This window comes from Talaromyces proteolyticus (assembly GCF_021365285.1).
Source record: "Talaromyces proteolyticus strain PMI_201 chromosome Unknown BGW36scaffold_1, whole genome shotgun sequence".
Lineage (NCBI taxonomy): Eukaryota > Fungi > Ascomycota > Eurotiomycetes > Eurotiales > Trichocomaceae > Talaromyces > Talaromyces proteolyticus.
In genome coordinates, this window is record NW_025764277.1 from 3,548,151 (window position 1) to 3,572,733 (window position 24,583).

Here is a 24,583-nt window from a genome sequence, read left to right on the forward strand (position 1 = left end):
GAGTCAATCTGAAGCCGGAACGGATCCGCCAGCTCAACCAAAGCTTTCCACAATTTTGCGTCTGCCACATCAGCGAAATTACACTCACTGCCAGCATCGCTATTATTCTTAGCCGAGACACAGCCCAGGAAGGGTTTCATTTCCGGTTCACAGACTGTGCCTTCTTCAGGCACCAGTCCGGTCTGGAAGTATTCTCGGATTGCCCTCGCCGTACACAACGACGGGCTAGAATGTGAACAATGACCCTCGGAATCCTGGTGCAACACCGCACTTCCGGGAAACAACTCTCTTGAGACACGCCTCGCGTTGCGCAATGGGGTTACGGTATCATGCGAATTACCAATTATCAACAGCGGGTGTGAAGTATTCGCCCATTCTTGCGTTTCAAACTTCAAAGCAGGTTTCCATACAGGCGTCACTGTGAATCCCTCACATGCCAGTTTGTTGCGTGCCCAGCTGGGGCCGATCCATTGACTCTGGCCTAGCAATTCAGCCAGGTAGTCTCGGAAATCTTGCCGCGTGAGATTTAACGGGCCGCCAATATCCATGCATGAAATCGCCTGGAAGGCCCCTACGCCAGATACATAGGGAACATTGAGTTCGGATGATTCTTCGTCGTTTTGTTGGCATCCGGATGGGGTGAGCAGGGCCTGCTTTCCACTGACCATAGTCACCAAGTCTCGCGAGGACGAATTTCTGCTCTCCAGCGCAAGCAGAAGGCTAAAGAAATTCTCTGCCATTGTAAATGGGAAATATAAGCCGGAGAGAAGTCGCAAATGGACGTCGTTATATGTTACCATTTCCGGGCTACTGATACCGTCGGAGCGAAGAGGAGACACCGCAATGGGGTTTTCTTTCAAATGGTAGAGAATGGATGTAAACCGCGCTTCAACATCTGCAGGTGAAGAGCCGGTATAGATTGGACATTTCTCCGGTCCAGCTTGGAAGCAATATTCGCAGAATTTCGACACGATTTGATCAGAGTCTTGCAGTTGGGTTAGCCAGCGTCCGGAGTAGTGGTCGGCTGGATCGACGACGCCGTCGAGAATCATTCGGCCGACCCGATCAGGGTGCATGGCGGCGAAGGTAGCGCCTAGCAGGGTCCCGTAACTCATACCCCAGTATTTGATCTTTTCCTCACTGGGTCGGTATGCTACTCGTTTGATGATTTCTCCGTCCTCTTCGCTTCCGATGCTGTTTCCTGTCCTGGGGCGTTCACCTGTCATCAATCTTCGTGCTTCTTGTTCTCGCCATTCTCCTTCTTTTTCAACAATCTGAAGCATATCCTCGACTGTCTGCGCCGTATTCAAGTACGGAACAATATTCTCTGCGTCGTGGTCTCTTCCATGTGAGCAACTGGCTCCAAGTGCCGCTGCTCGCCCCCAATCCATCCCAATAATGCTCTCGCTATGCCATAATAGCCCATAGTCTGGCGACTGCAACTGCCAGACTTGCTGACTGAACGCATCTGGGAAACAGCGTAAACGGGGGGTGGTATTGTTTGCCCCTCTCGGGTCAAATGACAGGATATCGAAGTGTTTCGGGAATTGGACTTCGCTATTCGATAAGGTGATATCGCTGCCCTCACTGTCAACAAGTGCTTGCAGGCTTTCGCCATCTGATAGGACCTGATAGATTCCCGATTCACCAGGTCCGCCGGGGTTGACGATGATAGGTCCTCCGTATTGAGGGTCGGTCACTGGGACCTTGGCGGGCAATTTTATGATAGCCACTGCGACGCGCGTTTCTGCTTCTTCGGGCTCATCATTGCTTGCTGTTGGGGTAGTGGTAGCGTTCCAATTCAGCGGTACGGATAATCGCGCGCAGAGAAAAGATGAGAAACAGGGCGTATACTCGAGGGACTCGCTAGGGACGATATCATCCCATCGGAAAATCTGTTGTTCTGCGGGATGTATTATTCGTTCATTTTCGATATCTATAATTTGGTTTTCCCTCCCCGAAAAAAGACCTGTCCTTGCCAAAGGGTATGACCCAAAGGCGGACGTCCACCAAATAGAGAGACAAAGACAGAGAATTAAAAAACCGTGGAGAAGCTTTATAGCAGTGCGGTTTTCTCCCCGCTTGTTGTTAATTGTACGATGCCATGAAGCTGATGGTTTGGAGCTTGGCAGATCTGTTAATAAATCTGGAGAGAAACGCAATTTTGTCATGATAATCACTATTTTTGTCTTAACATGAGCAGTTGAAGGTATCCAAATCAATCAATTGAGGAGACATTTAGAGATAGCTACTGATCGAAATAATGTATGGCTTGCTGGCTTATCTATTTTGTGAATGGGGGCTATCAAACCAGACTACGCATGAATCGGTCTAGGTTGTCATCTGATAGACGGCAAAAAAGCAAACAAAGCAAAAATTTTGGCCCAATACTACTCTGTACTTACTGTACCTAGTATAGTTCATGTATCTGCGGAGTCGGAGAGACTGACCTGATAACAGAACCCCACAAAGCGAGTATGAAAGTCCACACTTAGCGGGCCTGGGCGGGTCAATCCTGCGCAAGCCACACAAGAAGGAACACAGGGATACTATTCACCTGACTATCGATTCACCGTAACTTTATTATTGGAATGATATGTACATCTTCCTGCATCTCTTGGCTTTTCTAACCAGAGAGCTATCAGAATCAGATTGACCGCCGGCCAATATCGGACTGATAAACTGTGGGGAGAGATGATCAGGCTCATGACGAGCCAATGAAAATCGCTGGAAAAGTACTTCACGACGGCAGTCTAGAGTCTGGACTGCTTGTTGTTGGTTAACCGTTTCTGTAGTTTCACGGAGTAATTATTGGTTATGCCCCGATAGAGGCTAGGTGCTGGATTTGTTCGATCAGTCACTTGGGTCTGCGTACGGGGTCATTCCCAATTATGCAAATGAGGAGAGTGAATTTATCTCAACATCAGTATGGAAGTCTGATAGACCTTTCGAATTGGTATATTTGTCTTATTTAAGCGGTCGCATGGAAATGAACTCTGCCGGGACTGCACGTGAGTTTCGACGCTTTCGCCTACCGCCGCTTGTATATTGAACTTACAAAGACTTCATGCCTGTGGAAGTGAATGCTAAAATGCTATACGCCACTAGATTACAAATCTAATCACACTTCACATTCATGCATATGCCAACTGGTATTGTGAAGCTGGATTTCTCACATTAAATCATACATAACATTCCTTTTGCTGGAAAACTAATGTGTAGGTATGTGTTTGGTGCCTACAGTGATGAGGCTATGGAATCAAACTTCTTTTTCAAGATATTTCTATATTTAGTTACTTTCACTTTTTGAGCCTATGAATGATGGCGTTGGGCATGCATGGTTCTGTCGGGTGGGGTAGGTTGTACACACATCGAAGAGGTGAACTACATGCAACAACTATGGAACGTAGTTTCATATCGCTATGCACACAACTCTTCTACTCTTCTAAGAGCAGAATAAGCTGCTATTTAAAATGACGAACGAAATCCATTCGTCGTACTTGATTATTGGATCCGGAATCTTCGGGGCTTCCACCGCATTACACCTTGCGGAAAAGTGTCTTTCCTCCAAAACGTCAATTCCGATCATTCTCATCGATAGACCGATTGTTTCGTATCACAAAAGTGCTTCGAGAGACCAGAGTAGAATAATTCGTGCTGATTACCCGGATCCACTTTACATGAAACTGGCTCTCGAAGCGAAACATCTGTGGCGAACGGATCCCTTGTACAAGGACTTCTATTATGAAAGAGGACTGGTCTGGGCAGACATCAACAGATCTGAATTTTCAAAGAATGTTATTGCTAACTATGAAGGATTTGGAGTGAAAGGTAGTGACGAGAAGTGCGAGCTCGTCACTCCAGATGCAATTCGTGATCTTAACCATGGGCTTTTCTCGGGTGCCGACCTAGGTGATCTTACCGAAGTACTCCTGAACGAGAGCAGCGGGTGGGTTGAAGCTAGAGAAACTTTACAGAAAGTTATTGATGCAGCTGTATCTACTGGAGTGGTGAAGTACATTGAAACGGACATTTCCAGTCTCATATTGGATGAAGATAGGAGTGTTTGTACTGGAGCTCGGTCTGTGGATGGTCAGGTGTTCATTTCGGACTCCGTTATTCTTGCGACAGGAGCAGAGACCGCAAGGCTACTAGTGAAAAGTTCTCCAGAGACCCCAGAGCTTCACGTAGGTAGTCGAATGTCGGCAGCGGGGCTAATCACGGGTGTCGTAAAATTAGGTCAGAAAGACGCAGAGCAATTCCGATCCGGTCCTGCTTTTCTCCTCGCTGGTGGTGAAGGCCAAGGTATGTAGTAATTTCTTTTACTGTTCGTTGCATATATTTACCCGAGTGAAAGTAGTCGTATGTTAATTGCATTGAAACAAAACAGGAGGGATGATACCACCAAACGCAGAGAATGAATTGAAAATTACCTGTGACCTTAGTTTTACAAACACCATCGAAATTTGCAATGGAAATCGTATCTCAACACCTCCGAGTGACCCTTTATCAAACTATTCAGCGTTTGCAGCCGAAATGAATCACGCTCTCGCTACTGTAAGCGAGCATATGCTCGGTGATCAGGGACAAGCGTTTGAATATGAAGATTGTCGCATATGTTGGTAAGGAGAGACGTGATATTCATATATCGCAATCTTTCATAGATTCAAGCAGACTTTCTCTCTCAGTTTATATATGCTTATTGATTCAATTGAATATTGACAGGGACGCTATCACTCCTGACCAAAACTTCATTATCTGTCAACATCCGCGCTGTAAACATCTATTTATGGCAACCGGAGGATCTTTCCATAGTTGGAAATTCTTCCCCATCTTAGGGAAGTATGTTGTCCAAATGCTTGAAGGGCAATTAGACCAAAGTCTTGCACAGCGCTGGGCCTGGGATCGAGATTCTATTACCTCGACAACAAATGAGAGGATGATGCCCGTGCGAGAAATGAGGGATCTGAAAAGGAATCGAAGTAGCACCTAAGAGTCAACCGCTTGGGATTGAGGGAAAGATACTTTCTTGGTTTTATCGTCAATGTATAGCTTTAATATAAGACTTTATCTCAATTCAATATTCGTAGCAGTGATATTATTTGAAGGTTATACACAATTTAGACTGTTTTCCTACCAAAGAGTAGGAAAATGAGATTAGTCGTAAAAGTTCTGAATAGATTTGCTTTTCCCAGGAGGACACACTAAGATATGGCATTGTTGTAAATTAAAACTACCGACTCACCTTCAGTGTACGTCGCTCGATCCAGGTACGAAGTCGTTTAACATACCCCGAACGTCGATATATCATTATCGACCGCAAAAAAAGAGGGATCTAGAACCATGTTCTGTGCGTCAAAACTGCTAAGATGGAGATTTGAGGAACCTCCTGGCATTTGTTCAAAGAGTTCTTGGGAACGAACGAAAATCAGTGAATTGATCAGACTCCGAAATAAATCTCATTACTTACCATATCCAGTTTCAAGATTAGGTAGATTCGAAGTGTCCACGTCTTGCTTGAGTACCGCTTTAATTGCTTTCGCTGCTTTCTGAGCCTCTACAGACCAGTCGGAGCTCTTTTCCCACAAATATTTTGCATTATTCAAAGCCTCAACAATGTCGTCTCGCCTGTTTAGAGCACAAGAAAATTTCGTCGTGTTAGCATCCGTATCCTCATCGAGTCGAGTCAAAGCAAAACACAACATCATCGTAGCCTGTAAAAATTCATGATTCAAAGATGAGACTTTCCATCGAATGTCAAACATAAGTCCTCCAGGTTGTGTCTCTTCACTCATCCTTTGCTGATGCTCCAAGATTGCCAGTGCAGCTGTAATGCATAATTCATGAGATGTGGGGTTTTCTTCTTCTGCATCCGAACCTTTGACGAAGCTGCGTCGATGGAGAAGATAAACAGCTTTGTGTATAAGAATATCTAAGAACAATCGATGCATTATTGTGACCGGGTTTTCGGTAACTGATGCCTCTAGCGAGTTATATCTTGAGCATGCTGGTATGGAGTCGATAGCTTTTTCAAGTTTGGTGCTAAGTATAGCAACAGTGGCAGGTGATGGTGGTATTGCTGCTTCAGTTGTGTCATAAATTTCAGCTGTTATTTTGATAATGCTATCCCTTTGGATGATATGTGAAAGAGGAGTAGAATCGGTCAACGGTCTTGAAGGTGGAATTTCACCAGTCTCAAAAGCAGGATCATCATCAACCAGGTGAGCGGGCGGACGCGTATCACATTGCGAGTCTTTGATGATGCGTGGAAGTCCCACCTGTGTACTCGTAAAAAAGTCCATATGGTAAAGGATGATCCATATTCGTCGCCGAAGCTCACCATGAATTGGCCGGATGTTTGGCCAGTGAGAAGGGTCCCGATGAAGCCCCATGCGCATCGCAACCCGAATGATAACGCCAATTAGGACCCAGTTGCCTATATTAGTATCGATGTTTACATTTTGGTCCATGGCAAAGTGTAATATGAGAGTTTCTATTGTGTAATTACTCGGTCGAAGGTAGTTCCCGGCAACTAAGCAGTGAATAGTGAGGGTTCGGTAGGTTTCTGGCGTGTCTTGGAAGTCCACAGCTGACATTCCAAAACCCCCGATATCTTGCTTCTGTTGGAGGAATGCTGAAGTGTTTATGATACTGAACAGGAGGCCTATCCACATAATGGGTGCAGATGAAGGATTCTCCCAGAAATTTGTGTACTACAGACAGCATGAGCAATAATCTCACAACAAACACATACTGCTAACCTCTGCAAGAAACTTCTTTCGGTGTAAAATGACTGCATATGATGAGTTAGCACATTCTCAAATAAAATAAAATCATATAAGATCCAAATCTCACGACCTACCGGAAGCGAAGTCGAAGGAATTGAAGAATCGCGAGATGTGCCTATCAACTACTTTTCGAGGAGGTATCATAGCCAAAATTTCTTCTCTCGGAAGGCAGGCAACACTGCTGAGGAGAGAAATACTGGGGGGCGATAAATCATGCATCCCATCAAAATCATAAGACGACAATCTTTTGATTGCAATATCGTCTGGGTACTCATCTGATAGATCATCTTTGAGATTTTGAATCTGGTCTGGTCAATAGGCTGTTCATTTAAAGCGTCTTGTAGATACTACTCACGTCTTCTAAGATAGTAGCCCAATGAGAGCTACCTATATAAACTGCATGGTTATCAGTGAGGCTTAATTTACCCATGTTTTCTGTCACGTTATCGTTCGAAGAGACAAGTGGTGGCTGCAGCTCATTCAGACTTGCACTAGGTGATGGTATGCTATCCAATGTCCGAGGAGAGCTCTGTGTCATGTCTCTCATCTCTGTAACGAGTTTTTCAAGACGAGCAATTCTCTGACGAGCCTGCTGACCTCTAGCATGAGGTCTGTAGTCAATAGCATCTTTTCGCTCTTGCTCTGTAGAATTATAGATGCATTCGGCAGACTTTCCACGTCGTATACAAGCGCTACAAGGAGATTGCCTGTCGCAACGAAGCCTACAAGGGCATTAGTACGGCCAATCCCACTAGAAGAGGCTGACTTACTTGCGACCCCTGCAGAAGGCGCAGCTCAGTATAGGCTTGTCACGTCTCCTACTATCGGATGCTGATCGTCCCATTCTTGGGAGGATTATCGTTGACCAGCATGGAAATCAACAAATGCTACAATCTTCAAACAATATGTATCAAAGAATGTCCGATATGTTTTTTGCCATCAGCGAGAGGCATGTGGGAGGTCGATTCTCTAAGAAATTATCTGGCACCAATCACTTTGTTGACTAAGCATGACCTAGGCGGATGATTGGCCTTTTCTTTTGATTGGTTATTGAATCATATTCTCGATGCCAAAACTACATGCGCCCAAGGCCTGGTGGTATGATACATCACTAGTTAATTGCTAGATAAATGATGGGGTGGGGAGTCTTTTGCATGGATTACTTTTTGTCAGTAGGATGACTCCAATATTATGAATTGAATCATTGATGAACAGTAGTTTTTAATATCCACTTTGATTTCCGTCGGTTTGATACAATCAAGGACAATTTCAGTACGTTCGCGTACGATTCTCAACACCTCAACTATTTATTACAGAATGAAAAATATTTTCCCTCGCGGTTCGTTTGAGTCACAATATTTAACAATAGTTTTAAATGCTAAGAAAATAAAATCAATTGTGATGTTATATTATCCTCATGCCATCGGCCACATACATACACACGCGGAGACGGGAAAAGCGGACAGTCGGACAGTCGTCTTACGCCTATGGTGAAACTATAGAATAACCTCTTCAACGAAAGCTTATTCGTCAGCCAGCACAAGTGAATAATTATGCAATTACCGTCCGCGATAAAGGGAGGTAATATAAAACCTGCACAGCATCGTCCTGTTTCAATATTTTACATTGATCTCTGTAGTTCGCAAAACAGAACATTCCTTCCTATTGCCCTCCTGCTAAGCTGTCCCGTCATACCGTACTCTCAAACTAGGGCTCTCCTTGATACAAATTGGTATTTGACATCTATATTTCGAAAGCAGAATGGCACCTTCAGATGAAGCTATTGTGGTCTACCCTTCCGGTCTTAAGCTTGCCCTGCTTATGACTTCCACTTTCATCTGCATGTTTCTTGTGGCCTTGGTATGATCAACGTAGCAAACACTCTACCGGGTATGCACAAGCTAACCGGCCATTTTAAAAGGATAAACTTATCATCTCAACTGCTACACCGGCAATTACTGACGAATTCGGTGCGGCGAACGATATTGGTTGGTATGGTACGGCATACTTGCTCACGAATTGCGCACTCCTGTTGGTATTTGGAAAACTATATACATTTTTAAATATAAAAGCTACGTTTTTAGCGGCCGTGGTTTTGTTCGAGGTAGGCTCTGCTATTTGCGGGGCAGCACCAAATTCAATCGCCTTCATCATTGGTAGAGCCATTGCTGGCCTGGGAGCCGGAGGCATTCAATCTGGAGTTGTACGTGTGCATTCTCCTTGTTAAATAACCTTACTTACACTGCAGTGTATTAGTTCGTCATCATAGTTTACGCTGTTCCTCTTCAGAAACGACCCCAATATCAGGGATTATTTGGTGCAATATATGGGATTGCATCAGTGATTGGTCCGTTGATTGGCGGTGCCTTTACCACGAATGTTACCTGGAGATGGTGTTTTTACATCAACCTTCCTCTTGGAGGCCTGGTTTTTGTTTTTATCTTCTTCTTGCTTCAGGTTCCTGATCGTTCTACAACAAATTCGGATACCTTGAAACACAAGTTGAAGCAGCTTAATGTAGGGGGTCTGATCAGCCTTCTTCCTGGAGTGATATGCTTATGCCTTGCTCTTCAATGGGGAGGTTTTACATATAACGTAAGTTCAGACTAAAACTGTCTCGAAAGGACATTTGTACTGCCACGCATAAGCAGGGCTAATCATATCGCTAGTGGAGTGACAAACGTATTATCGCGTTACTTGTGGTCGCCTTCGTGCTTTTGATAGCCTTTGTCTTAACGCAGATTTTGATGCCAGACCAAGCCATTGTTCCACCATACATATTCACACAGCGCAGTATTGCTGGTGGCTTCTGGGTGAGCTGCTGCGTTGGTGCACATCAAACACTATTGAGTAAACCCCCCATTTCCATTGAGTCAATGATGTGTTCTATGCTAATACTGAATAAAGTATATTTCCTCCCGATCTGGTTCCAGGCCGTCAAAAGCGACTCAGCTGTTGAGAGTGGCATTCACCTCCTACCTGTGGTAATTTCTCTTGTAGTTGGATCAATTCTTTCCGGCGTGTTGACGTCCCGAATTGGATACTATATGCCATTCCTAATAATAGGCATTTGCATTGCAGCGGTCGGTGCCGGTATACTGACTACTCTGCATATAAACACATCGGTCGGCCAATGGATTGGCTATCAGATTGTATATGGCTTCGGTTTGGGGGCTTGTTTCCAGGCCCCTAATATGGCAGCGCAGACAGTGCTACAACGAAACCAAGTGTCTATCGGTGCCTCGCTCATGCTGTTTGCCCAGACTCTTTTTGGTGCCATTTTCGTCTCGGTTGGCCAGAATGTTGTCGATGGCCAACTAGCTAGCCGTCTTGCTGGTATCACGAGTATTACACCTCAGCAAATCGAGACTGCAGGTATAACCGGTCTCTTTCAAATCATTCCGCCTCAGTATCACACTGCAGCACTGGAAGCTTACAATGATTCACTTCGCGTATGTTTTCGGGTTGCTCTTACCTTGGCTTGCCTGGCTATTCTGGGTAGTATTTTCATGGAATGGCTTAATGTCAAAAAGGAGAAGCAGAAGGAGAGTCACGGTGACAACACTGAAACTACCCAGGAGAAGTAGAAACACAAGGAAGGGCGGTTCTACTTAAAAGAAGGTGGTGGCTACTAGTGTAGAGTCGTGGCCACTCAATTGTATAATAAATAAATACGCACATAACATGTAAAATAACATTGAGAGAGACCTAAAGGTACCTTTATTCTTCTTGTCACGTTCTTTGATATTTCGGTTTAGTCGATAGGTCGTTTTCTCAATTTCTAAGTCTGCGATAGATCATTCGATGGAAAGGCGATCACTCTAATTTTTATATGCCAATCAACCGTTTTTATTAGAAAAGTTGGTCTTAATGACTTTATTGGCCTTTTTAATTGATCCCAAGCCTTGCATATAAACGTAAAAGCTGTAAACGCCGTTTTCTTTAAACTTATACCGTATGAGTATTCGAGTTCTGAGCCTAACGCATTTGCTGATGGTCGATTTGGGATGCCTTGTGGGCATCTTCTACTAGTATTCTTTAAGAAAGACAATTTTCGACGACGGGAAAATAAGAAACTGTTTATGGAAAGTAATATTTGACAATAGGTGGTACCGTTAGCCGGAACCATAATACCAAGAAGACATTTAGATAGAACACCGCAAGTTGTAGTATAGCCACAAATAATAGACTCCATTCCTTCCTTCAGTATGAACCTAAACCATTGTAATCTGAAGAAACCCGTGGTGCTTAAACAATCCCTACTGTATGAGCAGGTATAGTCAAGGAAGCATGTGTGACTGAATGCTGTTCAACAATAATGGTACCTTCGAACCTCTCACTTCGTGCATCCCGCTGACGGAAGGTTGGCTCCCTGAATACACATTGCAGTGTTTAGCCGTGGTTACCATTAGGCTGAATGTAGACAGAAAGCAGATTACCCTTCGATAGTCGACTGAGGAAAAGTCATTGGGGTGGTCATATGATGCGACCTCAGGGATAGACTGTTATATGACCTGGGCTAGGTAGTCGACGTTTTTGCTGTTAGTTGATGTGTTATTATTGACAAAAATGGGAAGAACAGACAAGCTCTGTACGAATATTCCGGCGGTAAAATATGTTGTCGAAAAGTATATTTGGATCGTTCGGATTGTATCGATTCGATATCTGAGATGTTACACTCTGTGACTGATGGCGAGGTAAAAGTCCTGGAATAAGGAAATGAAGAATCAGTCAGTCAGCTCAGCTCTTAAGAAGTATATGCGTTACCCACTCGATTCAAGTAATGTCCGACGAGTCCGCTTCAAAAAAACCCAGATCAGCAGCAGCGATGGAGGACAGGTGACAACCAAAGTGATAAGTGCAATTATCGCTTCTGCAGACAAAGCCATTTAGTCTTTCAATGTTAAGGAGCAGCTTACGGATGCGTATTTCGAGAAAGTGTGAAAACTATTCATGTCGGATCTCTTATACATATACGACAAAAAAAAATAATGCGAACACTAAACTGATAAAGACCGGATGCAAATCGACCACAGTGTGGCTGTACTTATGCGTTATGTGGGCGGGCGTCTGAAGCTCCCTTGAAATAAGATTTTGGCAACTATCAATCAATGACAGTGGAGACACTCAGCGCGGTCATCAAAATTTGGTGTTAATTTTTGAAACCAGATTTTGGAAAAGGCTGTGAAAAACGCGCAGTCGCTCAATCCAGATTCTGATTTGATTGTGGGGCTTGTTTAATTGTTTAGAAAAAGCAAATATACAAATTTCGTACTTGGCCAACCATAAGCAACAAGGCTGAATCAGATTGTGCAATCGGCCAATCATGCCGTTCCTCGATGGGAGCTGAGGTTGTGTCATACATGCAGCCGCCAGCAATAATTGTTATTTCATGCTCTCGAGAGCTTTATTATTTCAAGAGCGACTTCCTCCCTTTCCATCTTTCGCTGTTTTGTCCTTTTCGTGTGTCTCTCTCTTTCTACAGGTCAACTTGAATAGAACATTTGACACTATTCACCATTTATAGTCCCACTCTCTACTAGGTCAAAAAAATGAAGGCTAAAGCATTTCGAATCGACTCTTCAATATGGGAGCAATACAAAGACGAGATTGTTGCTATTTATCAGAGAGAAACATTGGAGAAAACGATGGAAATCATGGCAGAAAGACACGGCTTCAAAGCCACGTATGCATCTACTCTCTAAATCCACTTGAGTTTATCGCTAACAACCTTTTGTTTAAGAAAAAACCAGTACACCACCAAGATCAAAGCCTGGGGGTTAGAAAAGTATGCAAACAGTACTATGTGGAAGTACGTGGACCAGGAAAAGAAGAAAAGAAAACTAGAGGGCAAAGATTCCCTTTTCGAAATTCGTGGAAGAAAGAGATCAAGATCGTATATTGACAGAGAAATTTCCCGAAACGTGACCTATACCAGTCAAGTGCAGCTTTTAGAAGACATCCCTACCCCTGAGGGTATCCAAGTATTCACTCCATGCGCTGAAGAATCGCCTATCGCACTTCGAAAAGTGTGCATTGACAACCTTCCATGGTTCCAATTCCAAAGGGATATCGAAATGATGAGTAAGGATCTCAAATTTCAAATTCAAGGGTTCTTCTAATTTTGGCAGCACAAGTTCTGGGCATTGAAATATTCGGGCTATCTCCCTACTACAATATACTGGATCAATCCAGCAGTCAACTCGACATTCTACATTGCAGGAAATCAGCAGCCGAATTTCTGGAGATTGCGTTTGGAGATGCGGTAAAGTCGATATACCCAACCGGGGGTATGTTTGGCCTAAACTCAGGACCAAGTGATTACCCATTTACTCCGAGTTTCCGAAAAGGACTTTCTGGGAAATTCGCACGTTTGGCTTCATACATTCCATTCAGTGATGCGGGCGATCTTTCGCTATCCACATCTAATCCTTCTAGGACGACGCATCCATCAAATAAGCTACAGGATTTCCTAGAATACTTTGTCTTTATGACAAGTAACGATATGCTAGACCATGATGGCATTAAGGAAAAGCTTGAATGCCTATCGCAAATTTTGGACTTGTCCATTTTTCCGTACCTGCTTGGCTTAAACTCGGTTCCAATGAAAATATTTACAAGAAAGATTTTCCCTGCAGTTGTGAAGTCTGGAAATACTAGACTAGCCAAAATTATCATTGACCATGGGATTGATATGACCAATTACCGGCAATTTTTTCGAAGTTTTTGTTGTGTAATCGAGCACTGCATGTCGATTGCGGTCGGTCATGACGATAAGGAAATGGTGGAGCTGCTCTGTAAAGAGGGATTTTCTACACAAATTGAAATTTATCAGTCCAAAAAGTTGCCTTGGAATCTAGGAAACCTGGAGGTTTTAAGAACACTGCTGCTATTTGGGGCGGATCCAGAATGTTTCGTTGTAGGCAGACCACGCGGCTTCCCCTTAGTCGACGCTACAGGCTCGGGAAACTTGAAAGCTGTTGAGATGCTTTTGGCGGCAGGAGCTAATGTTAACTCGTATGCTCCATGCTACTACGGGACTGCTCTTCAGGCAGCAACCTATACCGATAACTTGGAATTAGCCGAGTTTCTCATTGAGCGAGATGCAGATGTGAATCTCCCATACGGAATGCAATTGCAATCCGTATACGCAGAAAAGGGAAGGCCACGATATACACCGTTTGAGATCGCAGCAGAGCAAAACAACACTTCTCTGATTCATTTGTTGGTAAGTCGCGGGGCTCATGTGGATGTAGGGTTTGTGATAAGCCCCATACCTGGCACCCGCGCCCTTCACAGCGCTGTAAGGAATCGGAACATAACTCTTGTTCGCCTTCTACTTTCAAAAGGAGTTAGTGTCGATTACAGAAGACCAGATCCGGATTTTAGTGACACACCACTTCAATTGGCAGCTCGTCTCAATCATCCTGAAATCACGGAACTTCTGCTACAGCATGGGGCGGACGTGAATGCCGCACCCGCTACCTCATATGGTCTCACAGCAATTCAAGCGGCAGCGGGAAATAACAGCTTTAAAATTTTATGGATGCTTTTGGACAAAAACGCAGACCTAAATGCTCCGGCAGGGCACAAGGGTGGCCGGACAGCCCTGCAAGCCGCTATAATGAATAGACATTTATTGATGGCAGGTTATTTGTATGCTGCTGGTGCCGATATCAACGCCCCTCCAGGTTATTCTTCGGGTCTCACAGCTATACAAGCAGCGGCATGGACTGGAGATTTAGATACCGTGAGAAATTTATTGAATTTGGGGGCAGAAATCGACGGACCAGCGGCGGAAGAGGACGGCTTTACAACCATGGAAGCCGCGATATTTTCCGAAAATAGGTCAATCCTTGAGTTTCTCGTGAGAAATGGCGCCGATATTAACGCGTCGTCACCTGGCAATGGCTCATCCCGTTGCTTAGCGATAGCTGCATCCAATTACTGGCTAGACGGGTTGAGCTATCTGCTCGACATTGGTTCTAATATTGAGGGATACTACTATGCTGATAGATTTTGTCAGGGATTTAATGCGTTAGGGTGGTCCATATTTCATGAAAACATACCAATGATGGCTTTATTGTTAGATAACGGTGCGAATATCTATACTCCCGTGTCTGACACTCTCCATCCGGAACGAAGGTGCGCACTCTCGGTAGGATTGATCTCTGAGAGGAGCCATGAGATCACATCCTTGCTTCTGAAAAGATACGAAGATCTAGAGAGGATATGCCTGAAAGAAGATATCCTAGCGCGTGCTATCCATGAAGATGTCGAGGACTCTCAAACCTTTGGAATTCTTCTGAACGCTTTTAATAAGCTGCCAAAGAATATATATGATGACCAAGTGCAGAAAGCATGGCACAAGCTGCCTACGCTATATACGGAAGGAGAAATAGTTCGAGAGCTTATGGAGCTATTGCTGAAGGTTGGAGCTGACATCAATTCTCGAGATGACGGTAATACAACCGCGCTACAAAGAGCATCAAAACGAGGCGATATTGATATTTGCCAGTATCTAATTGATCAGGGTGCTGAAATAAATATTCCAGCCGCCGAAAGAATAGGGTCCCCACTTCAAGAGGCGGTCAAAGGAGAGCATATGGAAATTATTTCTCTTTTGTTAGAACGTGGTGCAGATATTAATGCAGCCCCAGCAGAGATCCGCGGCATAACAACGCTTCAAGCAGCCTCAATAAATGGCCTTACAGGCCTGGTTGTCGAACTTATTCGACGCGGCGCATACGTAGCTGCACCCGCAGCACGTGAGGATGGTAGGACTGCAATTAATGGTGCTGCAGAGCATGGTAGACACGATATGCTACAATTACTTTTGAATCATTACGATGGGGATGAGGATCTCAGAGTTGTTTGTGAAGTGGCAGCAATATACGCAGAGAAAGAAGGTCATGTTGAAATCGCCGAATGGCTAAGACAACACCCTATCAGTTGAGTTTTGTTCATTTGTTCAATATTGTCGTCAGCCGAAAAGAACGTCATGTCGAATAGTCTCAGAAATGTTCAAAGTTTCCATCGATCAAACTGATAGGTTGACACTCCATCGTCGCGCACTCAACACTCAAATAGAAGATACTAACTATTGATATATAATCCAACACACCCCCCTAAGCTTATAATAGTTTTAGAGAATCCGCGGGGAAATAACAAGAAATGGATTCGATACATTGGAAGACTCTCCATGGACTACCTTCGCTTCACGACTGCATTAGTACAAATGCTGCTATCCTAGGAAAATGAACAGTGATTACATATGCCGTCAAGAAAGGGATTAGTTTGAACTTACTATTCCTGGAATTGTCCGGTTCATGTTATAAACCATTGAATATAGGCAGCGTTTGTTTACTAAACACAATTACCCTATTCACATTTCCTGACATGTGTCAACTAACCGGGATTTTCAGCATGGGTCTAGAAAGGTTGTCCCCACGCTGCATTTGATGTGGAAAATGGAGAAATATGGAATTTCCACTTCCATATCCGCCTATTCCGAAGTAACAGTCTTGCAGTAGTTATGCTAACCAATACATAGATATTTTCATTGTTTTAAGGAAGGCGAAAGGTCTTATGTGAGCATAAAAATGCACATGTTGTCTTGGCTTAATCCTTGTAACATCTCATCTGTGCTTAATGTGTCTGTCATACCATGGATTGAAGATTATAAGCCCACCGCCAGTCGTCAAGCTCTGCTTGTCAAAGATGCCCATTTATTACTTGCGCAACCCTGCCTCCCGTTATAGGGAGGATGGGCAGTCTCACCAGACGGTATGTATCATGGTGTCGTTTCACCAGATATGCGGCATTGCTATCTGACCAAGCAAAGATGACTTTAAACTTTGGGGTTTCCCTTGCATACCTTGACTATGTACCACCTCCAGGAAGGGTTAGATAAATCAAAATTGTTCTAAATAAGTAAATCATTTAATGTCATCATTAAATTAAGATCCTAAGTATCATTCTATTAATATCAAATTTAGGCTGCGTTGTTGGTTACAATGAACCGACAAACTACTTGTACATAGCTGTGATCTTCATTAATATCCAAATATCGGCGCTTCTGCTAGCTCTCGTCGCTATTTCATATTTAAAAACACCATAAAATGAGGGAATCTTTGTTATGAGATTAGTACGATATATTCCGATAATACGAAAAATGATTAATCGATGTTAACCTTCCAGCAGTGAAGTCGTTTGGTTGGCTCCAGTATGTACTTGGGCTTAAAATAGACCTAACCTTATGCGCTGCGAAGAAAATGACTGTGTGCCAATTCTAACGAAAAAATCTCATGGTAATCACGTCTTTTCTATTGGAGGGATTCATGTGGGCTAGAGAATCCATGACTGACCGTACATTGTGTAGATTGACTTTGCCATTCTTTGTTTGAGGAAAGTTTATCATCACTTGTGAACAAAGAAAACAAAGCGCTCCATCGCATTGAGCTGGTGTTTTGAATTATTTTGGAGTTAACCCCTGCACTATGCTGTTACCATGGTAAGTGTTGGCTGCTGGTAAAGATCTGGTTCCGGAGCTAAAGTTTGCTTTTTAATAGCGTCATTTTTATCTGGTCGCCCAACAAAGATTGTAATTCTCTCCATTTCTAGAAACTATTCTCCAACTCGATATACACACGCACATACGCATCTAAGGCGTACAAGACCAAGCAAGCTACAAAGCAAGAATTGCTAATAGCTGTGCCATATCATTCAAACCAGTTCAAAGTTGAAGGTAACTCTGAATTTTGCAGAAATATATACTGAAATTAAAACTCATCAGTGAAATTTTAAGAAGCACTGTCCTAAATAAGAATTTGTAACGCTGTTTCAGCAGGAAAAGTGGAATAGCAATTGCAGAATAGTGCCACGTCCTCGGGGGTTTCTCCACGCTACTCCCTGGTGATACAGTCTTAACTATCGAGATTCGATGATTTGATGCGGGGTTATCAGACAAGATAACCTAGGTTTTCTGGGGGTTCGTTGAAATTCACTTAAGAAGACGTGATCTCCCTGCTACTTTTCAATCTTCATCCAAGCTATTGTTGTTATTTCATAATCATAGTGACAGTTCTGTCAACATTCCTCTCTAACACTACCTTCATTCGGAGAGTAATGGAAGTGATCAGCATGTCTTTGTCAGATTATGTTCTCTTTCTTCTTGGATTTATGGGAGTCTACTGGGCTTTATGGATACTATTCACGGTATGGTTACATCCTTATTCGAAATATCCAGGCCCATTTTTAGCATCAATATCACGGCTCTGGTTGGTACTCGAGGTGTTTCAAGGGCACGCACATATAACACAGAAGTCCCTTCATGAGAAACTTGGTAAGTATACATCAATCGATATTGTCACTGAAATAGTACCATTTGATATATTGATTCTGCTACGGATGCTGATGGTTTGTTAGGTCCCATTGTACGAATAGCCCCAAACGAAGTGTCAATTTCGGACCCAGAGTTCATAAAGGTTATCTATGGGGTCAATTCAGGTTTTACGAAGGTGAGAAACTATTTTCGGTATCTTGGTAATTGTATAACTTGTGGGATTCTCTCCTAGACCGATTTTTACCTTTCCTTCCGACCAAAATTTGGTAAGTTTGCTCGATTGATGTTTGCATGTCGATTCTCAATGCTGTTCCCTGGAACTAACGAATTCTCATACAGCACGATTCCCGGATCTTTTTACCACGATTAATGAGAAAGTCCATAGCCAACGGCGGAAAATAGTGAACAACATTTATTCAATGACTAGCATTGTCAAGTCCGAAGACCTCATAGATATTTGCTCGGAACTTTTCCTGCAGAGAATTGGAGAATTCGCTGAAACCAAAAATCCAGTTGACATTGCGAAATGGGTGAATTGGTACACATTTGACGTGATTGGAGAGCTTTATTTCAGCTCAATGTTTGGTTTCATGAAGGAGAGACAAGACTCTCACAATTATATTGCGTCACTCGATAATTGCCTTCCTATTGTGTGTGCTAGCGGTGTGCTGCCTAAGTACATACGGATTCCCTTCCTCTTTTCTGGCCTACTTTTCTCACCAATAAGGAGCGCGATGCATGCGCTTTCTGCTATCAACCAGGCGGCGGAGACAAGCGTCACAGATCGGATTCAGCTACGAGAGAAAGGCAACAGTACAAGAGAAGACATCCTCGACAAACTGCTCTGTATTTATGAGAGCAGAGGCGATGAGCAAGACTTCACTGTGACTGACATCCAAGTTGAAGCGTATGGTGGCTTGTAAGTTTTGCGTACCAACCCCAAGCTAACTTATATCACGACTAAACTACCGTGATCCAGCTTCGCGGGAAGCGACACTACAGCAGCGGCGATATCATCTATTTTGTTTCATATCATTAAGAACCCTGTCGTCTACAGCAAGTTGATGAAGGAGATTGACGAGGCATCAGCCGCAGGAAACCTAAGTTATCCGCATGTTAAGTATGCTGAAGCCATGCGGCTACCATATCTCATCGCATGTTGCAAGGAGGGAATGAGGATACATCCAAGTATTGGAATGACGCTGCCCAGAGTTGTTCCACCTGGCGGTCGACAAATCTTAGGGCAGTGGTTCCCTGGAGGGCTCCGAGTAGGCGTGAACGCTGCAGTAGTTCATTTTGACAAAGGCATATTCGGCGGAGATGCAAACGAGTTTAACCCAGAGCGCTGGCTTCGGGGAGATACAGCCAATATGGACCGACACATGTTTCAAGTAAGAGCTTCGCCGATTACTTTTCGTCATCCCCATGATAGTGACTGATTACGGATTATGAATAGTTTGGAAGTGGTTCAAGGATTTGTATTGGAAAGAATGTAAGCATTACCCCAGGTCACTTTTCTCCCTTCGGTATTTCTTTATTATTTCTGTTCATTTTCTTTTCATGCACGAAATATATCGTACTAAAGTGGAGTAGATATCACTTTGCGAAATTCATAAATTCGTCCCAGAGCTTCTCCGAACTTACGAAATCAAGCTAGCCAACCCTGATGCTGAATTCGTCACAGTCAATCACTGGTTCAACAAACCATGTCCACTTCAGGTAAACGTTAAAAGGCGTGCTATTGGTGTTTGAGTGAAGTGGTGGCCGAGATTGATGCTAGATTTGGGTTCGATAAATATTGCATTGTCTCGTAGCTTTTATTAAGGGCCTAAATAGTTTCAATTAAATATCTCACGGACTGGGGTACATCGACGAATTTGACAAGTAAAAAAAAACACAGGAATCAACCCGAAATAAATCATTCAACCACATTCAACATTCACAAAACTCTCTTCAATTTGACTCTCCATCTTCCAAAATCTCGCAAAGAGGGCAGTTTCATAACAGCAGATAAAACAAAATGAAAAATTTATTACTTATTTTCGTGCAATATGCCACGACAATGTAGCTATCACTTCCATGCGCTTTTTCGATATGCCATCAGAAATCTTCCGATTGCCAGATGACCATTTGCGAGAGCGAGCTTGGCTGCTCTCTTTCTTCTTATCTCGAAGTCTTCGGTATCTGGATGATAATTTAGAAGAAGATGCAATGTGTCTAGTCTACCATTCTCGGCAGCACCCTCGATGGCACTTCGTCCATTTTCTATAGCAGGGGGCGCATTGATATTGGCGCCTGCAGCAAGCAGCATCATAACAATTCGAATGTTGCCCTTGATTGAGGCACCTTGCAATGCAGTTATGCCACCAAAGTGGGCAGCTGGAGCATTGATGTCAGCATTCCTCTGAAGAAGGTATTTGGTTAGTTTCATATAACCCGAGCTTGCTGCTATTTGAAGCGCTGTCCGACCTCGTTGTGGACTTGGTTGACCATTTATATCCGCCCCATTTTGCACTAATAGCTGTACCATCTCAAAGTAATTCTCCGACACTGCTATTTGCAGAGCTGTCCGTCCTCCATCAGTAGGAGATGCTGGTGCATTGACGTCAGCGCCCCACTCTATCAGCATCCGAACAATATCAATATTTCGAGTATAGGCAGCAGCTTGAAGAGCAGTAACTCCCCGCTCATATTTTCCTGGTGTCCAACGACGGTTCACATCAGCACCAGCAGTAAGTAGACATTGAACTATATCGAAATAGCCTTTCTGTACTGCTATTTGGAGACACGGCTTCAACGCGGGTAAACATGGTGGGGTATTAACATCAGCCCCGTTCTTGAGTAAGAGATTGACCAGAGATACGGTACATTTCCACGATTCCAAGACATTCCCGAGAGCATCGCGCCTTGTAATTGGATCAGAAGAGATTATCTCAGGATCTTTATTGAGAAAGATTTTGATCAGTTCGTGATTGCATTCACAAAGAGCGCTTCCTATTGCTGAAATTCCATTCACCGAAGCTTTTGGCGCTCTAACATTAGCGCCAGAGTCCAATAGGATTTTTACTATCTTCACGTGGCCCTGTGAAGCAGCCAACTGCAAAGCGGTGTGACCTCCTGAAGGATAGGCTGGTGCATTAATATCTGCTCCATGGCTGACCAACATATGCACTAAAGTCTCATTTCCCAGATATGAGGCTCTTTGGAGAGGAGTATGGTTATTGGTCATACAATAGCCAATATTCGGATTCGCGCCTCTTTTCAGCAGTCTTTTGGTCATGTCAATATCTCTCCTAGCAACTGCAGTATGAAGGGATCCATGTTTTCCGTGGTCAGCAGTACCCAAAGATCCTTGTTTTCCGGGGTCTGTAGGAGGCTCAAAATGTGCACCTGCCTCTAGAAGTAAAGAAATAATTTCCTCTCTCACTTCCAAATCTTTGATTTGGATACTTTCTTGAAGAGCGACCAGTCCCTCGTTGCAATTTTTGTCGATATTGACGGATGCACCTGCGTCAAGTAAAATCCTGACCGCGTCTACGTTTCCCTTTGCTATCGCCGCCCGTAGCGCGGACTTGCCGTTATTCTGGGATGGGGAGCATTGGCATCGGCTCCCTCGTTTAATAAGAAACTCAAAAGGCCGGTATCTGAATGACAAGCAGCTGCTTGAAGCGCAGTCTTCCCATTAAAGACACCCGCATCCGCATTGATGTCGGCGCCCTTTAGCAGAAGAATCTGAACAAGTCTCTGATTCCCTACCATAGCAGCAATCTGGAGGGCGGTATGACCATACCTTCCCTTAGGCCTTGCATCAACGTGCGCCCCGGCACTCAGAAGCATCCGTGTCATGGTGATGTTCTCCGCTCGTACGGCGGCTTGCAATGGGGTTAATATAACTGGACGGACCCAATTACCATCCCAATCACCATCCCAATCAACATCCCAATCACCATCCCAATCAACATCATTATCCATAAATTGTGCTCTCAAAGCCTTGGTTGGAAACACCCTCATGCTGGGATTAACGGCAGCTCCTTCCTCCAGCAAGATCTGAACTGTCTCCCAATTCTTGTAGTCAGCAGCTATGACTATGGCCGATTTAAACCGGAACAGGCCATCAGGAAATTCATCGTGATCGTAATCGTGATCGGATTCTGAAATAGATTCCGCATCACTATGGTCGAAATATGTGCGCGAGAGAGATTCATTATTGTCTTTGTAGTCTGAGCGTGCCTCAATATTTGCACCTGCATTTATCAGAAGCTCTGGTATTTCCACATTTGATGAACTGCATGCAACTTGTAAAGCGGTACCGTGTTTAGAGGTGGTGTAACTGTTCGGGTCAGCCTTCCATTGAATGAGCAGGCGCACTACATCTGCTCGACGTCGTCGCACTGCCAATTGGAGGGCTGTGAGTCGGGCAGAGTCTTGTGCGGGATTGAGATGCGCTCCGGACTTCAGCAAGAGCTCCAATATCTCAATTGAAATCTCGAATGCAGAGCATGCGGTCTGAAGAGGGGTGTTCCCCGCTACTGCTAGATTGGGATCTGCACCAGCCTCCAACAATAGTTTGACGCAACCGACATTTTCCCCCTCGATTGCTAGGCAAAGAGGTGTCACTCTCGGAAAATCTCCTCGCATGGCATCCACATCTGCTCCATGATTGATCAATATGCGAGTGATCTCTACTTCACCCAGCGAAGCGGCACTAGCCAGCAAATCGCTCATGAATATCTCCGTAGTCGTGGTATGTGATTGCAAGAGGGTTTTCAATCTGAGTTTAGGTTTCGTTTTCGCTAGTAACCTGATTAATTTGTCCATTGCATACGATGGCAAAAGATTGTTTGATGATAGATAGACGCAGAGGCTTAGGTAGTGTGATAGATTGTCAGAAGAATCAGCCTGAAATATAGTCCTAGCTTTTCTTATCAAATCGCTATGAACACTTCCAATAGTGATAGGCTCGAGGAATTTACTTAAGCCGCAAATATTTCGAGAACGACTTACACCGTACTCCATGAAAAGGGACTCAGTGCCTTTCACAATTTCCTTATTGAGGGATTCAAGACCGGCATGACTGGATCCACTCTGAGGGGTAGGTATCGCATTTGAAGAAGTAAGATCTATATCTGACTCCAGAGTTACCTCCGGTTGGTCTGAAAAATATTCAGTAGTTAATCCGTCAATCACTGGGACGTGATATGCGCTTGGGTTAAGCAATTCTGGGATTTCGATGGGTAGTTGACCGTAAATGCCATCAGCAGTTGGAATAAAATCAGGCATCTCGATATCTGGAATTGCTCCTGTATTTATCTTTAGTTCCAAAAGATGTAATAAAAGTCATCTCGATCTGTACCTGCTTCTAGAGAATCTAACAGCCAGTCTGTTTGAAGAGCCGATACAGAATAACGAGAATCTGCGCCTTGCATCTCTGAATTTGGAGTGCCAACAACAATTCCCTCAGGAGTTCGAGGCTCTATAGCACGAATCAATAATAATTCTAAATTGATGTTCTGTGCCAAGCATTCATAATATCACATACCAACGTCGCCATTTACAGTTCCTAGGTACTGAGAGGATGGTAAAATATGACGTGATATTTCCTTTCTGACCTTGGCCTCAGGAACCAGGTTACCATTCATCCTCACAGGCCCTGGATCTTTTCCCTCACGCTTTCGCTTTTCACGACGATGTGCAACAAAGCGCCAATCATCGTCGGTGAAGTTCTTCTTGAACTCCCACTTTTTGAACTGCCTGGTATATTGACCTTTGCTGAGAAAGGGGTTAGTTTTATTTATTTGATCTAAAAAAATTTTCGAGTTGGAATGCTTACCTCTTAGAAAAGTTGTATTTCTGGGACATGTATTGTCGAATTTGTTCAAGGGTGAGACGTTGATCCAAAAACATAACTTTAAGCTCATTGCGATAGCCTTCCCAAGCCGCGTCTTCTTCTTTGGATCGAGCCATCTAGGAGTCAATTGACGCCGAGGATGAAAGCTTAGAGTGCGTCAGATTGTGCGGAATGGTACTGGAAATGTGAATATAGCTATGACCTTCGGATATAAATGTTGGATTGGACGTCCTTTTAGCCCTTTATATATTGTGGAAGCAGCATTGCAAGGATTAAGATTACAGTTCATTGGCTCTTTCCCGAATACACACATTCATACCATAAATAATAACCAAAATCACCCTCAGCCTTGTCTGTACAACTAGTTCTGTGTAGTTCTATACAAGGAAATGATGCGTGGGCCCGAATTTCGGCAATAGCCAATGACAGCAATTTTGCCCGAGCTTGAATGTACCAGAATCGCGCTACAACAATGTATCCTATTGGCTAATTCCATTATCGCACTCTCCACCAGATTCAGCCCTGCATCGCAGCCAATTACAGCTGCTAATACCCCTGTCATTGCAATATAGAATGTGCAATTTCTGTCAGACCGCAATTGTG

General features: G+C 43.8%; 8 protein-coding genes across 8 annotated transcripts; 4 read left to right on the top strand and 4 right to left on the bottom strand.

The window, feature by feature from the left end:
• Nucleotides 1–128: 128 nt before the first annotated feature.
• On the bottom strand, nt 129–1,904 carry BGW36DRAFT_278087 (TAP-like protein-domain-containing protein; the record flags this gene model as incomplete). Its single annotated transcript, XM_046210202.1, has 1 exon — nt 129–1,904. A coding segment is annotated over one exon (1,776 nt), but the record flags the coding sequence as incomplete, so codon positions are not given.
• Nucleotides 1,905–3,680: 1,776 nt separating this feature from the next.
• On the top strand, nt 3,681–4,993 carry BGW36DRAFT_285485 (FAD dependent oxidoreductase; the record flags this gene model as incomplete). The annotated part of the gene is made up of 3 exons (XM_046210321.1): nt 3,681–4,305; nt 4,391–4,622; nt 4,726–4,993. The coding sequence occupies 3 exons, from the start codon at nt 3,681–3,683 to the stop codon at nt 4,991–4,993; spliced, it is 1,125 nt and encodes a 374-aa protein (XP_046078578.1).
• A 289-nt stretch (nt 4,994–5,282) lies between these two features.
• Nucleotides 5,283–7,632, bottom strand: BGW36DRAFT_422483 (fungal-specific transcription factor domain-containing protein; the record flags this gene model as incomplete). The annotated part of the gene is made up of 6 exons (XM_046219702.1): nt 5,283–5,410; nt 5,471–6,713; nt 6,762–6,793; nt 6,863–7,091; nt 7,144–7,510; nt 7,559–7,632. 6 exons carry the CDS (start codon nt 7,630–7,632, stop codon nt 5,283–5,285), a joined length of 2,073 nt encoding a protein of 690 aa, XP_046078579.1.
• A 917-nt stretch (nt 7,633–8,549) lies between these two features.
• BGW36DRAFT_422484 (major facilitator superfamily domain-containing protein) lies at nt 8,550–10,375 on the top strand (the record flags this gene model as incomplete). Its single annotated transcript, XM_046219703.1, has 5 exons — nt 8,550–8,648; nt 8,710–8,991; nt 9,045–9,383; nt 9,458–9,638; nt 9,696–10,375. 5 exons carry the CDS (start codon nt 8,550–8,552, stop codon nt 10,373–10,375), a joined length of 1,581 nt encoding a protein of 526 aa, XP_046078580.1.
• A 484-nt stretch (nt 10,376–10,859) lies between these two features.
• On the bottom strand, nt 10,860–11,971 carry BGW36DRAFT_368478 (uncharacterized protein). Its single transcript, XM_046214999.1, has 4 exons — nt 11,560–11,971; nt 11,373–11,494; nt 11,228–11,307; nt 10,860–11,160 (listed from the first exon to the last, which is right to left on the bottom strand). Exons 1-4 carry the CDS (start codon nt 11,675–11,677, stop codon nt 11,037–11,039), a joined length of 444 nt encoding a protein of 147 aa, XP_046078581.1. The 5' UTR covers nt 11,678–11,971; the 3' UTR covers nt 10,860–11,036.
• Nucleotides 11,972–12,340: 369 nt separating this feature from the next.
• Nucleotides 12,341–15,826, top strand: BGW36DRAFT_311782 (ankyrin repeat-containing domain protein; the record flags this gene model as incomplete). Its single annotated transcript, XM_046212486.1, has 4 exons — nt 12,341–12,474; nt 12,532–12,872; nt 12,920–14,479; nt 14,582–15,826. 4 exons carry the CDS (start codon nt 12,341–12,343, stop codon nt 15,742–15,744), a joined length of 3,198 nt encoding a protein of 1,065 aa, XP_046078582.1. The 3' UTR covers nt 15,745–15,826.
• Nucleotides 15,827–17,930: 2,104 nt separating this feature from the next.
• Nucleotides 17,931–20,043, top strand: BGW36DRAFT_436075 (cytochrome P450; the record flags this gene model as incomplete). The annotated part of the gene is made up of 7 exons (XM_046221439.1): nt 17,931–18,132; nt 18,216–18,307; nt 18,365–18,398; nt 18,472–19,051; nt 19,112–19,523; nt 19,589–19,624; nt 19,726–20,043. The coding sequence occupies 7 exons, from the start codon at nt 17,931–17,933 to the stop codon at nt 19,882–19,884; spliced, it is 1,515 nt and encodes a 504-aa protein (XP_046078583.1). The 3' UTR covers nt 19,885–20,043.
• On the bottom strand, nt 20,044–24,096 carry BGW36DRAFT_436083 (ankyrin repeat-containing domain protein; the record flags this gene model as incomplete). Its single annotated transcript, XM_046221440.1, has 5 exons — nt 20,044–21,681; nt 21,705–23,285; nt 23,486–23,605; nt 23,672–23,901; nt 23,963–24,096. 5 exons carry the CDS (start codon nt 24,094–24,096, stop codon nt 20,204–20,206), a joined length of 3,543 nt encoding a protein of 1,180 aa, XP_046078584.1. The 3' UTR covers nt 20,044–20,203.
• Nucleotides 24,097–24,583: the final 487 nt, after the last annotated feature.

Coding starts and splice junctions, on each gene's coding strand:
- BGW36DRAFT_368478 (XM_046214999.1), bottom strand. CDS start 11,677: ATGGCTTTGTCTGCAGAAGCGATAATTGCACTTATCACTTTGGTTGTC. Junction 11,495..11,559: donor TCGGACATTACTTGAATCGA/GTGGGTAACGCA, acceptor TCCTTATTCCAG/GACTTTTACCTCGCCATCAG. Junction 11,308..11,372: donor GGAATATTCGTACAGAGCTT/GTCTGTTCTTCC, acceptor TCGACTACCTAG/CCCAGGTCATATAACAGTCT.